This window comes from Musca domestica, unplaced genomic scaffold (assembly GCF_030504385.1).
Source record: "Musca domestica strain aabys unplaced genomic scaffold, Musca_domestica.polishedcontigs.V.1.1 58, whole genome shotgun sequence".
In the NCBI taxonomy this organism is placed as follows: Eukaryota; Metazoa; Arthropoda; class Insecta; order Diptera; family Muscidae; genus Musca; species Musca domestica.
In genome coordinates, this window is record NW_026712360.1 from 648,470 (window position 1) to 664,113 (window position 15,644).

A 15,644-nucleotide genomic window follows, 5' to 3' on the forward strand; every position below is an offset into this window, starting at 1 on the left:
ATTATAAATTTAAATTATAAAATTATATCGAGGAATGTGAACTCCTTCTAACAATTTACGATGTGATGTTGCGCAGCGTATGGTACACTTTTGTTTAGTTTGTCAAATGAATTTACTTGTCAAATTGTTATTTCAATATGGCGGAAGTTTTTGGTTGAACGCATTAACAATTTTTACAATTTTTATTAACACTTTAATTAATTAATTAATATTATTGTCGTAAGCGAAAAGCCCCTGTGTTCACGTCTCTCAAGAAAAAAATATTCTCGCAAATGCACGGCAATCGATGGAAAATGTTGTGTTCAAACTGTCGTCGTGATATCGTGGTGGTCATCTAAATCGTTCGTCTAAAAGCAGACAGAAAAATATAAAAAATAATAATAATATTGCTCAAGGAACAACAAATGTTTCTTCGAGTGCTTTTGCACTAAAAAATCGGTCGGTCGAAATAAAAGTCGCACAGTTTTTTTTTCTTTTTTGAAAGCCAAACGCATTGGCATTATTTTGGAATTAAGGCGTGAATTGTTTGCAAAAGAAATTGAACCAAGTGGAAAAAATCGTTGGCTGTGTGAGGCTGGCTGGCTGGTGTATGTGAATGTTGTGCATGTGAGAAGAGGAGAAAAAAATGCAATAATTATAGTGCAAAAGAGAATTACGACAACAAAAAATGAAGAAATAATACTAATAATATTTCAATATGCATTTAATAAAGGTAGTGGCACCAAAGAAGTTGTTATATTAACCACTCACTAATCTCGAAAGACGATCAAAGGTTACAACGAGACAATTAGTGGCATGAAGTTTGTGCACTTGAAAGAAGTCCTACAAATGAAAATGAGGAAGAAGGTTAGGTTTCGTGGTGCAAATGAATGCAAATGCCCAGAGCTGTGAGCAAAAGGGAACAGGATATTATTGTGATTTCTGGAGAAAAACATAGTAGTTGTAACCTTTTTTTAATTATCTTAATTTGATGGCTTAAAACGATTGTAAACAATAATGTACAGGGCGGCTGCTTAAACCAGACCCGCCCAGGAAATAGGGAGAATTGCAGGTTTTAGAAAGTTTATTTTCCATTTCCGCCAAAAACAATCGGCAAGAACTTCAGAAAGGGCACTAGTTTAGCAAAATATAAATAATACTGTTTTAGCGCGTTTCATAAAATATTTGCTCATTATTATTTTTTGTAGTTCATCTCCCAGATATTTGTCCATATCAACAAAATCCAGTAGCATAAAAAGTAGGCAATAAAAAAAATCGCTAACAACAACAAAAATATGGAATCGAATGGAAACTAATGGGCCAACGTGAAGAGAATTGTTTATAAAAATGTTTAAATTCAACTCGTCATAATATCTATTATTAGTTTGGTGTATAAATTTGTATTATTTTGTTTTTAAATTATGAATAAATTGGAATATCCGCGACGCAATGGAGCACACAAAATACGTATAACAAGTAAGTCCACTCTAATGTTTTCAGTCAATAATAGTAAAAAATATAACTGGGTAGCTTGTTAGTACCCTATTTTTTGGGAAATTCCAATTATCTATTCATTCATCTGAACAAATAAATTCTTTGTGCTTTACACAACATTTGAGATGAGATCGTAAGCTAATTGGAAATCCTCAAAGAAATATTATTACTTTTCATAAAAATAAGTTGTTTATTAAAAAAAGCTGAATAAAATATAATTTTATTTTCTCTTACAGTCTTGTGTGCGAGAAATTTGGTTCGAAAAGACTTATTTCGTAAGTATAACATTTTGAAGCTTTCATTGCAAAGATTTTATTTATTCGATCTTTTATACAGTCCATAACAGATAAACATCTCAGAGGGAGAAGAATTTAACATAACATAAATACAGGAACAAGAAAGCTATTTTAGATTTCAAATTTGTTTTCCGTTGTCTAATTGAATACCTTGAAAGTCCTTTTATTGCATTTTATATAAAGCACCACACTGTGATAGAATTCAACTAAGTATGTAAAATCGAAACCACATTTCCATACTAAAAGCAGGCCACGTTTGTTCGGTTTTTCCAGACGTCATACACCGCAGGTATTATCCGGTAACATGAACCGAATGCAGCAAGTCGGTACATTTCGAAAAGCGACCTCATGCTGCTGCAGGGTAGGACCGCGCTTTTCTGAGTCATGACAGGGGGTGAGCCTCCATCCAGTCTCCTCAACATGGAAACTCAACCGAAAACAATTTACATGGATCGAAGGAATTAGCGTAGGGTATTAGCAGCGTTCATATAACATACGCCATTCTGTTCGTCACAGACCTACTTTCCAACATAGAATGTATGGCGATAGTGGCAAAATGTGAAAATGGTCTACGTTGCCTCATGCTGCTGCAGGGTAGGACCGCGCTTTTCTGTATCATGACAGGGGTGTGAGCCTCCATCCAATCTCCTCAACATGGAAACCAAAAACAATTTATATGAAACAAAGGAAGTAGTATAGGTTATTGTTCATATAACATACGCCATTCTGTTCGTCACAGACCTATATCACTAGAGGTAGTTTCCAACATAGAATGTATGGCGATAGTGGCAAAATGTGAAAGTCCCAAGGTATAGGATCCTAACGTGTATATTCCGTCTTTCGGCAGCTGTGATCATAAAACAGAAATTCAATGACATTTCGCGTCCAATGAGCTTTTTCTGCCCCCATTTGAAATTGACCTAGAAAGATATACCCTCAGTCACCAGGGTACAGAGATACCTTATATATCATTTGATACGACCAAAACGTGCCTCATCAATATAACGACTTTAGACCCCAGCTTTTCTTGGACGAAATACGTTTTAGGACATTTAGAGCCGATTTAGCAGTATCCGTCTGTCTGGCTAGTGCGCACGATAACTCTCAAAGGGAGCATTTTCTTTTGTTCGAACTTGGTACATAGCAATGTTATTATCTAACTTAGATCGAGTTTAAAGATGGACAATATTGGTTTACACCTTCTGGCACCGCTCGCATAACTATTATTTTATTAAAACTTTGTGGTTCCTTATATTTGTAGTAGTGCTAGGTCTGCTATAAAATTTAACGATATCGGTCCACTCTTTCTTTTATCTCCCCCACAAAAGGTTTACATTTTGATTGAACAATTGTTGGCATAAAATTGGGAATAAGTTAAACTTTGCATACCCTAATAATTTCGTATGAATTGCGAAGATGAAATACAACGGTCCACTGTTACTGGTACCTTCCGAACAAAAGTTCAACATTTTCGAAAAAAAAAACACAAAACTGACTAATACTCATTAATTTTTTTTCGTTATTTTCCAAAGAAGCGCAATTTTTTGCTATTTATTTTAACACAACTGCTTTTTGTTGTCGTTGTTGTTGATGTGGTTTTTGTTATGCCATTTCCAAAAGTCGGTATGTAGAAATCAAGCAACCATTACGTTCAATTCAATTTCCCTTTCGAACTTCACACCATTGTTGGGCATTAAAATGTTCGAGTTTATAAATGGCAATAGAAATTCCTTTTGCAGTTTCTATTAAATTTGGCTTGTTTTTTTTATTCCAAAACATTTCTAACATTTGGCCATTATGTAAGCGAGTAAATCTCTCCAAAGAATTTTAGCTATTTTAAAAATTATAGCACATTTTTCAAGCTGAAATAAAAATTTGGAAATATTTTTTTGTTTTTTTTTTTTTTTTATTTCCGGTAAAAGTGCTAGCTGCTGGAAATCGCAGTCATTCAAGCGTTATTAATTTATTTTCTGTTTTTTTTTGTTTTGTTTTGTTCAACACTTGCGTGTAATTTTTTTTATATAAATAAGCCGCAATAAATGGTGTTTATATTGGGCATGGGAGATGTGTTTGTGGTAATGTATTTTAATAACAATAAATAAAGTTAGTTTATAAAAGCAAATGCCAAGCAGAATGTACCTACATATATTTGTTAATGGGTGGTGATGTCTAGGAAATGTTGTCCATTGAGACATGTTCTAATTTTGATGATCAAAAACCACCTGTGGCTTACCAAACACCGTTTTAATATTGCCCTTTTTTACCCTCAGCCATATGGCTAGAGAGGGTATATATAATCGAAATAAGAGCTGTCTATAGGTCTCTTTGGACCGTTTCAGGACATTTGAAATCGATCTACATCGTAATATTTTTATCAAGCTTAGATCGAGTTGGGAAATGGGCAATATCGGTCCACTTCTTCTGGTACCTCCCTCACAAAATGTCAACATTTTCGAAGAAAATAATTAACTGGACAGAAAGAGAAAGGTTAATTCGATTTGGCTCCAACTTTGTACATCCTAATATTTGCATAATTGCATGGTCTGATGCGAAAATGGACAATATCGGTCCACTCAATAAAGTATCTGCCACACATAGGGTCAACATTTTGAATAATTATAACATTTATAAAATGTGATGTAATAGTCCGATTGTCTTTAAATTGCACACATCCCAATAATTTTATTAACCCAAGGTCTGGTGCGAAAATGGAATGTATTGGTCCACTCCTTCTGGTATCTCCTCCACAAAATGTCAAAATTTTCAAAGAAAATCATTTACTGCACAAAAAGAGAAGGGATAATCCGATTTTGCTCCAACTTTGCGAATCCTAACATTTTCATCAGTGCTAGGTCAGGTGCGAAAATGGACAATATCGGTCCACTCTAGCAGTCACCTCCCCCACAAAGGGTCAACACTTTGAATAATTACAACTCTCATAAAATGTGATGTAAGAGTCCGATTGTTCTCAAATTATACACATCACAATATTTTTATTAACGTAAGGTTTGGTGTGAAGATGGAATATATCGGTCCACTCCTTCTGGTACCTCCCCCACAAAGGCTCAAAATTTTGAATATTCATGAAGCTCATAAAAAACGAAATTAATATCCGATTCCATTCAGACTTGACACATCTCAATATTTCCATCAACACAAGATCTGTTATAAAGGTGGTATAGATCGGACCATTCCTTCTGGTACCTCCCACACAAAGGGTAAAAGTTTTGAATAGCAAAAACGATCATAAAAGCCGAAATAAGCATCTGGTTCTCTTCAAATTACACACATCTCAATATTTTTACTAACCCAAGGTCTGGTGTGAAAATGGAATATATCAGTTCACTGCTTCTGGTACCTTCCCCACAAAGCGTCAAATTTTTGAATATCCATGAAGCTCATAAAACACGAAATGAACATCCGACTATATTCAGACTTGGTACATCTCAATATTTCCATCAACACAAGATCTGTTATAGAAATGGTAGAGATCGGACCATTTCTTCCGGTACCTCCCCCACATGGGTTTAAGATTTTGAAAAAACCTTGGTTTCCAAAATGCTCCAGCCACAATAGTCCAACGGATTGGTATCCGGAGATTTTGGTGACAATTGTGCGCTGGAAATGAAGCGAAGAACAACATTTTGTAACTATTCTTGGGTGGCGCGTGGTGAGTGCGATGTTGTTGAGACCTGTTGGAATGTCCAAGGTCTGCGGCCAAAATGTTTGCGTACCCAAGGCTTTAATACAGCAGTCTGAATTTGGTTGCAGTTTTTTAATGTCATCCTGTACATCTGTCGGCAAAACCGACTGACACTATTTTACTTGTTTCGTTTACATTTTGGGTCGGTATGTCTTGTAATTTTTGGCTGTATCCATTGATGGTTTATTTTTTTCCTTCTATCCTTTCATAATACATTCCACGGTATCCAAATGTCCTAAACGTTGTCATTCTGCATCGATTAGATCTCCAAGTGAAGTACAAAACCGGCATTATTCAGTTTAAAAACGCATTATTGATATCATTACATCCATTCAAACATTAATGATCGTGGTAATTATTTTGGAACACATTCCTCGCAGTTTTTTTTGCAAAAGAATTCTGAATCATTTTTTGACAATTTGAAATGATCCCGCCAGTGCTCATCAACAGTTTCTTATTTTTAGCAACCTATTTTCCGGTGCCATCAATTCAGTTATCAGTTTGCTAAATTGAAAAGAACAAAAAAAAAACAATTTGCAAATAGCTTCACTGATACTTTTTGCTTCATTTCCTCCTATCGCAGCAAATTCATACTGATAAATACTGTGCGTGTGTGTGTGTGAGTTTGTGGCGGGGAGGGCTTAACTGCTTATATCAATCAATAGAAAGCAGGGTTTACAAATGTTTATGTTTGCCATTTTGCCAAAACCGACCGCCAACGAATGCGTCATAGCAAAATGTGTTGTACCGCCGCCACCACGCTATTTAAATCTTCATCGTCTTGTTCTAGGCTGCGTGTGTGCCTTTGCTTTTAATGCGCTGTCTATTAATTAAGGGAATTGAAATTGATTTTGAACTTAATTTGCCGTTCGTATGCATTTGACCCAGTTTTGTGGCAAGCAAATGCCTTTGCTGGAGTTTCTTGTGATTCGTTGCAAATAAAATTTTTTTCTTTTTTCGAGGAGGAGCGGGTCAATTTGATTGTGATGACGGTGCATGTGCATGTTGAATGCAACTGATTTCCCATGATAAAATAAGGCATTAAAAATCATCTATTTTTTTTCAAATATTTATTTATTTATTTATAGAGCAGTGTTTGAATTGCCTTTGTTCCTCTAATCGAATTCACCAAGTCCTGGCATGGGGATTAAACGGTGGTGTTGTAGGAATTGGTATGGGCCTCTGATTTGGTCTCCGATTGTATCCATGATCCACATAGGGTTCTGCTCTACTTAAACTGGCCAAAGCCAAAACGACGAGTAGTAAAAATCCAATTAATTGTTTGCCCAACATTTTTGAGATTCCAGTAGATGTGTTGTCTTTTTTTTTTTTTGTTACTTCTTCTTCTGCACCTTTTCTTAGACTGATAATAATCTACACGGCGATGTGTCTTTTATACGAATCTTAGCTTTTGTTTAATGTCTCTAGCAGGGGGATCTACACTTGTCTTGTCAACAGATAAGGACCAACAGATTCTGGGGATTTTTCGTGGGTATTTTACCCGAGTTTTGCCAAAGGCAAACATTAGCGGGAAATCTTTTGTTATTCTTTATATTGTATACAAACAAAAAATATATTAAAAATATATTATTTTATTAATGGATATAAGAAGATCGAATGTTGTTGTTTCAGTTTTGATCGGCGGGTTTTTTTATTCCAATTCTAACATGGAAGTTACTTCGATAAGTTGTAGTCTTCAGGAAAAGGTAGGGATATGTTCTTTTTATACCCTCCACCATATGGCTACACTCTGTAGCCAGGATGAGATAAAAAAACTGCAACAAATTTCACATTTTTTTTTTTTGGAATTTTATTGAATGAAAGCAAAAATTTCGGAAATAGCATCAAATTTTAGAATAAGTTTAGATTTGTTCGAATTGGTCACCTTTGGGACGAATTATGGCCTTCAAACAGCCAATGAAACCGTCACACGCAGGCCGAATGTTGCTCTGCGGTATTTTGGCCCATTTCCGGCGAAGCGCTTGCTTGAGGTGATCGACACTTTGGTATTTTTTAGTGCCAACCTTGCTTTCCAAAATACTCCAGATACAATAGTCCGGTTGGTATCCGGAGATTTTGGTGGCCATTGTGCGCTGGAAATGAAGCGAAGAACCTCATTTTGTAACCATTCTTGGGTGGCGCGTGCTGATTGCGATAGTGCTGAGTCCTGTTGGAATGTCCAAGGTCTGCGTCCAAAATGTTTGAGTGCCCAAGGCTTTAATACACCCTCCAGAATATTTTCGCGATAATATTCGGCATTTATTCTGATGCCACAGTCGATTAATACAAGCGGAGAGCGACCATCGGCTGTTACCATGGCCGGCGCTTGAGTTCTGGTGGTCAACCGAACGTGCACATTTTTAACTGACCTCTTTGGCAAGTAAACACGAGCGGATCATTTTGTTTGTTTACAAACTGCTGGACAACAAATGTTTTGCCATCGGATAAAACCAAATTCGGCAGTTCACCACTAAGCAACTCTTTAGCTCTTTTGAGTCTATTTTTTTCTGTTGCGGTGTAAGTTGTTGCACTTTTTGGAAATTCAAAAGCTCATTTTTCAACATTTGCTGAATGGAATATTGCGATATTTTCAGCTCACGAGCCATTATTCGGCCACTGCGACTCGGGTTTTGATCAAGTCGCTTCTTTATTTTTCGAACCATTTCAGCTGATGTTGCTGTTTTCTTCCGTCCACGTCCGTAAACTTCCTTGACGTCGGTCTACGCTACCGTATCACGGTAACGAGCGATGGTACGAGACACAACAGACTTATTCAAATTTAAATGCTGGAGTGCTCTAACGATAACCACTTGTGGTTCGCAAAATAAGCATCGGATTCTTTTCAAATTTCCCACATTTTAATGTTTTTATCAACACATCTGATGGGAAAATGAGATACTGTCCCATTCCTTCTGGAACACTGAACACTCATAAAATGCGAAATATGCATTTTCATACTTCACGCATCTCAATGCCTCTACAAACACAAAATCTGGGGAGAAAATGAGATATGGCAGATCACTCCCCCTTAAATCGTCAAAATGTTGGTTGAAAAAGTAACTGTTTTTCTTTTCCTCCTATAATTTGTAACCTGCCTAAAAATAATTCATTTCGATATTTTCACCGACTTCTTTTTTTTTAATTCAATTCAAGGCCTCCCTGACCCTTTCGCAAAGGTTCAAGTTGATGGTACTGGACAGGTTTACTCAACGGATATCAGTAAATCGACATTAGATCCAAAATGGAATGCCCATTACGACTTGTTTTTGGGTCGCAACGATTCCATAACAATAACGGTATGGAATCAACGAAAGATTCACAAAAGCAGCGGATTTCTCGGATGTGTGCGCATACCATCGGAAACGATACAACGTTTAAAAGGAGCTGGATGTAAGTGTGACACTGTGCGAACTTTAAAAATTGATTTATTTTTTTTTCTCTTTTGCTTTCAGTCCAACGTTTGGATTTGGGCAAATTTTCAACGGATGACGATGAAATGGTACGCGGCCAGATAATTATAGCGTTTCTCTCAAAGGATGGGCCATGCAGCGGCAATCCCTTGGCCATTGTCGGCCCAGGCGGTGATGTTCGTGGACCATCAGAGGATGACTCGTCCGAGGATAGTCTGCCTGAGGGTTGGGAAGAGCGTCGCACCGGTAATGGGCGTGTCTACTATGTTAATCACACCACTAAAACGACCCAGTGGGATAGGCCGAGCAAACATACAGCAACACAGCAGCATCAAACGCCCCACCATCGTACTGCGGCACAAAATGGCACGGGGGGAACGGCATCGGCCCATCATCCGGTTGGTCCCACCCGTTCCACGACATGCACCAACTTATTGAATGGCCACAATAATCGCAGCGCTCGGGAGAACGATGAACGACGACATTCAACTGAAATATTGTCCATGCCATCGGTGGGAAATGTGGGAGGCAAAGAAAACTGTAGTCCCACCAGGGTAGAGAATACTCCAGAAGCCACGCCACAATCTGTGTCATCAATTGCGACGCCCGGCAACAAGAAGAGTAGTCGACAACATCAAACAACAACACCTTCACCACCCATGGGCGGCGGCAGCAGCAGCACAAACAATAGCAGCGACCACAACACTAGCGCACATTTAAGTTCTAATTCGGGGCCACAGACACCACGACACAATCATGCCGTTTCTCGAGACGACACGAGCCAACAGGCCAAAACACCAAAGCATGGAGCTCCAGCTCCCACATTACTGTCCAATGGTCACAACAATGTGGAGTCTGCGAACACAACAACGCCTCAACGGGGGGTGGTGCAAAACCAAATACAAACAGCCCAGAATCTAACCAATGGCAACTCATCTTCTTGCAACGGTGTGGTGATGGCCCAATCGGCCCAGCCTCAATCTTCTTCTCACCACGCCACACCACCCAATTGGAATGCCAATGAGGGCGATAATCTGAATGTCACTCCCCGACAAAGTCCCATAACGAATGGCAATGGCAACAAGAGCGCCAGCAATGGCAGTGGAGGCAACGGCTGCAATGTACAAAGTCCCAATGCCAATACATCGTCGTCATCATCAGCTAATCCAAACACAAGTATTAGTGTTGCAACACCTCCAAATGCATCCACAAATCACATAAACAACACCCGGGAGAGGGGTGAAACGCCCCGAGGAAGTGGTGGCAGCCAATGCACTCCCACATCATCTGCCTCGGCTGTTCCCAATGCCAGTTCGCAACGTTCACAACGGAGGTCATCGCGAAATGTGGACGACTCCGCCCGTCGACGCGGTTCGAGAAGCTCACGCTCGAACAACAGCAGCAGCAGCAGTGCTATGCGTCATCCCGGAATTGCTGCAGCCAGCTCGCAACAGAGCGGGAGGCCATTTATGGATTTGCCCCCCGGCTATGAAATGCGCATCACCCAACAGGGTCAGGTGTATTTCTATCACATACCCACTGCCATTTCCACGTGGCATGATCCTCGTATTCCTCGAGATTTCCACACGGATAATTTGACCCTGGATGCTATCGGCCCCCTGCCAAGTGGCTGGGAGCAGAGAAAGACTGCATCGGGTCGTGTGTATTTTGTAGATCATAATAATCGCACCACACAATTCACGGATCCGCGTTTGAATGGCAACATTCTACAGTTGATACGAAGAGGGGTGGTAGCGCCCGGCAACGCCTCCAGTACATCGGCCAACAGCAACAATTCAGGGAATATAGCTTCACCCGCCGCCGCCAATTCGAGTGCTGGTTCTGGCAATGGCAGTATTATTCAACATTTATCGCCGGCTGCATCACATCCTCTGGCCGGAAGTGCGACGAGCGGCGTTGCCAGTAGTGCCGTGACGACGGCAAATGGTGCTCCCCACATCCGTATACCCGAGGGCCGTGCTGTGCCGGCAGATCTGCCACAGGGCCTGCTGGAAGGTGCCGATCTGCTGCCCAAATACCGACGAGACTTGGTTGGAAAGCTACGCGCCTTGCGCACAGAGCTGCAGGCACTGCAGCCTCAATCGGGTCACTGCCGTTTGGAAGTATCTCGCAGCGAGATATTCGAAGAGAGTTACAGACTGATCATGAAAATGCGTCCCAAGGATATGCGCAAACGATTGATGGTGAAGTTCAAGGGCGAGGAAGGCCTCGACTATGGCGGTGTGGCGCGTGAATGGCTTCACCTATTGTCACGCGAAATGCTCAATCCCCAATACGGTCTGTTCCAATACAGTCGCGATGACCACTACACATTGCAAATAAATCCCGACTCGGGCGTCAATCCCGATCATTTATCCTATTTTCATTTTGTTGGCCGTATTTTGGGCATAGCTGTATTCCATGGCCATTGCTTGGACGGTGGCTTCACCACGCCCTTCTACAAGCAACTGCTTAATAAACCAATAACACTTAGTGATATTGAGGGAGTCGATCCGGAACTGCATCGTAGTTTGACCTGGATGTTGTAAGTAAATGGACGATTTGATTATATATCTTTTTTTACTTGATTTCCGATTGCAGGGAAAATAACATTACCAATGTCATCGAGTCGACATTCAGCGTGGAAAATAACAGCTTTGGTGCCTTGGTGGTACACGAACTCAAACCCTCTGGAGCCTCGATACCAGTTACCGAAGACAACAAACGGGAATATGTTAAGCTGTATGTAAATTATAGATTTATGCGCGGTATAGAACAGCAATTTTTAGCATTACAAAAAGGTGAGTGTCATGATGATGATGTTTACAAGGGGTCCTTAATGTGTTGTTGTCTGCTTTCGCCTAGGCTTTTGTGAATTGATACCCAATCATTTATTGCGTCCATTTGATGAACGAGAACTGGAATTGGTTATTGGTGGCATTTCAAGCATAGATGTTAACGATTGGCGCAACAATACCCGACTGAAACATTGTACCCCGGAAACACCACAAGTTGTTTGGTTCTGGCAGGTGAGTTGTTTGGCCGAGTGGTAGGTGGAATTGGGTTTTGAAATGCGTTTTCTTTTGCAGGCGGTGGAATCGTATAGCTCGGAAATGCGTGCAAGGCTCTTACAATTTGTAACGGGCTCTTCCAGGGTTCCCCTACAAGGATTCCGGGCCCTGCAGGGATCAACAGGGGCTGTGGGTCCCAGGCTATTCACAATACATCTGACCTCAGATGTACCCACACAAAACCTGCCCAAGGCTCACACATGTTTCAATCGCATCGACTTGCCCCCCTACGAAAACTATCAATTGTTGTACGATAAACTCACCCAAGCCGTGGAGGAGACCTGTGGATTTGCTGTGGAATAATTTTGTGTTTATCTATTTTTTTTTGTGTATTTTTTGTTTTTCTAATTCTAATTCTAAGTATGTGATGATGATGAGGATAAAGATGATGAAGAAGGTGAGGAAGATGAAATCCAACGACGAACAAAAATAGAGAACCCCCAGAGGATATTGCAAATAAGACAAGATGAATTGATTTTTAACATAAACAAAATGTGGATTGGCAATGCAAAGAGCCAATGCTGTAGCCAAGCAACAATAGAAAAAGCAAAGAAAAAAAAACAACAACAAAAAAGAAAAAACAATAACAAATTAAACAAATTCTCCAAGAAGCATACATACATCTATTCATTTGTATGTTGTATATAGGTAATAAATAAATTCTTTTTGACATATTAAGAATGATATTTGCAACTACTTAGATTCTTTATTCGCATATTCGGAACACACACACACACAATAAACAGAAGACGACGAGGATGATCAAAAGTAGAAAGGACGGACGGACCGAAAAAACATATATTTATAGTTCTAGTATTGCAATGGTGTTTAGGGAAAGTGTGTGCGCGCAGAACACAACAGACACACTACACCACCACAATCTGAATAATAATTTCTCAATTCATAATTAGATTTATTACAAACAAAAAGTGTATTTATTCAAGTGATATTAGTTAAAATATTAAACAAAAAGCAAAACATAATTATTACGTATTGATTGTATTATGTATGCAAAAAAAAAAACTGAAACACAAATCTCCAATATTCTTTTTGATATACATACTACAGGGTGAAATAATAAAAAAAAACTGCAACAAAGTCAAACGCCATAATTTTTAGATTTTGTTTTTTCAATGTTATTGAATTAAAGCAAAATATGTCGGAAATAGCATCAAATTTTAGAATAAATTTAGATTTGTTCGAATTGGTCACCATTGGCATGAATTATGGCCTTCAAACGGCCAATGAGACCGTCACACACTGCCCGAACGTTGCTCTGCGCTTTTTTGGGCCATTCCCGGCGAGGCGCTTGCTTGAGGTGATCGACACTTTGGTATGTTTTAGTGCCAACCTTTCTTTCCAAAATACTCCAGACACAATAGTCCAACGGATTGGTATACGGAGATTTTGGTGGCCATTGTGGGCTGGAAATGGAGCTAGGAACCTCATTTTGTACCCATTCTTGGGGGGCGCCTGCTGAGTGCGATGCTGCTGAGTCCTGTTGGAATGTCCAAGGTTTGCGGCCAAAATGTTTGCGTGCCCAAGGCTTTTATACACCCTCCAGCAAATTTTCGCGATAATATTCGGCATTTATTCTGATGCCATGGTCGATTAATACAAGCGGAAAGCGACCATCGGTTGTTATGGCGCCCCCACACCATCACCATGGTCCGCGCTTGAGTTCTGGTGGCCAACCGAAGGTGCACATTTTCAGCTGACCTCTTTGGCAAGTAAACACGAGCGGATTATTTTGTTTGTTTACAAACTGCTGGACAACGAATGTTTTCTCATTGGAGAAACCCAAATTCGGCAGTTCACCACTTTCGGTCAAGCGAAGCAATTCTTTACCTCTTTTGGGTCTATTTTTTTTCTGTTGCTGTTGCGGTGTAAATTCTTGCACTTTTTGGAATTTTATCCCGAGCTTATTTTTTAATATTTTCCGAATGGAATATTACGATATGTTGAGCTCACGAGCCATTTTTCGGCCACTGCGTCGTGGGTTTCGATCAAGTCGCTTCTTTACTTTTCGAACAATTTCTGCTGATGTTGCTGTTTTCTTTCGTCCACTTCCTTGACGTCGGGCTACGCTACCCAGTATCACGGTAACGAGCTTTGGTACGAGACACAAATGATTTATTCACATTTAAATGCTGGAGTGCTCTAACGATAGCCCCTTGTGGTTTTCCAGCCAAATATAGAGAAATCACACAATCACGCCATAACTTTTTCCATCGCGAATAACTTTTTTTTTTTTTGAAAATTCTCAAAAAAACCCTTTTTTGTACACTTGTAAACAATATAATGAGCTGTCATTGGAATAATTTTAACAGCTGTTGGACGAGTGGCTTAGAAATGACAGCAGTCTGAAGTTGGTTGCAGTTTTTTCCTTTCACCCTGTATATAAATATATTATGTACAGGAACACAGTTCAGTTTAATTCAATTCAATCTGCCAGTATGCAAAATTTCAAATATTACTTATGAAAATGAAAATCGATCTTAGCACAAATTGTTTTTTTTTTTTTTTGACTAGTAGTAGAAAATGGGAACAGGTTTTTGTTTTTGTACTAAAAATTCTGAGATTTCGTTTCATTGTAAATTTGCTGACCCCTCCTCCTTAAGTATATTATCATTATTATTTCACTCTCTACCTTTTTTCATATCATATGTATGAATACGAATGTGAATGTTGAAACATTCGCAACATATCGCAAAACAATTTGTATGCAATAGTATTTTCAATAAATGCAATCAAGAAAAAAAAAACATTTGAAAGATTATGTCATTTCTGAATTTCATTTGAATATTTCCAATAACATTTTGTAAATAACACCACAGATTTAAATACTTACACATACACACATATTATGAATATGTTCTATAGGAAAAAAACGTAGGATTAGGCTTTTCATATAAATTTAACAAAATAAAAAAACACCAGCACTTTACCCACAAAATAATACTTTAATTTATGTTATACATAACATCCAACATTATATACTATTTTACCAACTAATAAAACAAAAGAAACGAAAAAATATACATACACACATATCTTTTTCACAAGAAAAAAAACTTAAAATCACAAGAATAATAGCAATATGGACATATTTTAATTAAATTTTTTCGAACTGAAATTTTGCAATCATTGGCCACTTTAGCTACTTCTGTATCGGAAAAATGAAGACATATCGTGCATACTTTACTCAACCTTAGGCATGTGTCTCACAATGAAGAGAGTTAAAATGTGGCAGAAATAATGTTGGACTGTTTCAGTTTCAAAGAGCTAGCAGTAATCGGTGTCGTCGCCACTCTAGTTGGAAGTCATGACCCTTATGGACCTATAGTAATCTGTGATGATTTCTATTTATTTGTATACCCTCCGCCATATGGCTAGATAGGGTCAAAACATGCCTCATGGAAATAACGCTTTTAGACCCTATGTCTCTTTGGACTCAATCCGTTTCAGGACATTTGGAGTCGATCTAGAGATGTCCGTCTGTCTGTCTGTTTGGCTGACTGATGCGCACGAAGGGAGTATCCGATATGATCCAAACATGGTACATCGTAATATTATTGTCAAACTTAGAACGAGTTCGGAGAGGGGCAATATCGCTCCATTCCTTCTGGTACCTGCCACACAAAATGTCAACATTTTCAAAGAAAATAATTTACTGCACAGAAAGAGAAAG

General features: G+C 39.0%; 1 protein-coding gene across 3 annotated transcripts; it reads left to right on the forward strand.

Moving 5' to 3' along the window:
• The first annotated feature begins 128 nt into the window (after window positions 1–128).
• Window positions 129–12,737, forward strand: LOC101901372 (E3 ubiquitin-protein ligase Smurf1). 3 transcript variants are annotated; one of them, XM_005187378.4, is made up of 8 exons: window positions 129–712; window positions 1,188–1,455; window positions 1,710–1,748; window positions 8,626–8,862; window positions 8,925–11,427; window positions 11,484–11,683; window positions 11,748–11,911; window positions 11,972–12,737. In XM_005187378.4, the coding sequence occupies exons 2-8, from the start codon at window positions 1,401–1,403 to the stop codon at window positions 12,254–12,256; spliced, it is 3,483 nt and encodes a 1,160-aa protein (XP_005187435.2). In that variant the 5' UTR covers window positions 129–712; window positions 1,188–1,400; the 3' UTR covers window positions 12,257–12,737. The 3 variants fall into 3 exon arrangements, with proteins under 3 accessions (XP_005187435.2, XP_058984759.1, XP_011294128.2); XM_059128776.1 differs by having other exon boundaries at window positions 129–606; XM_011295826.3 differs by having other exon boundaries at window positions 129–587.
• Window positions 12,738–15,644: the final 2,907 nt, after the last annotated feature.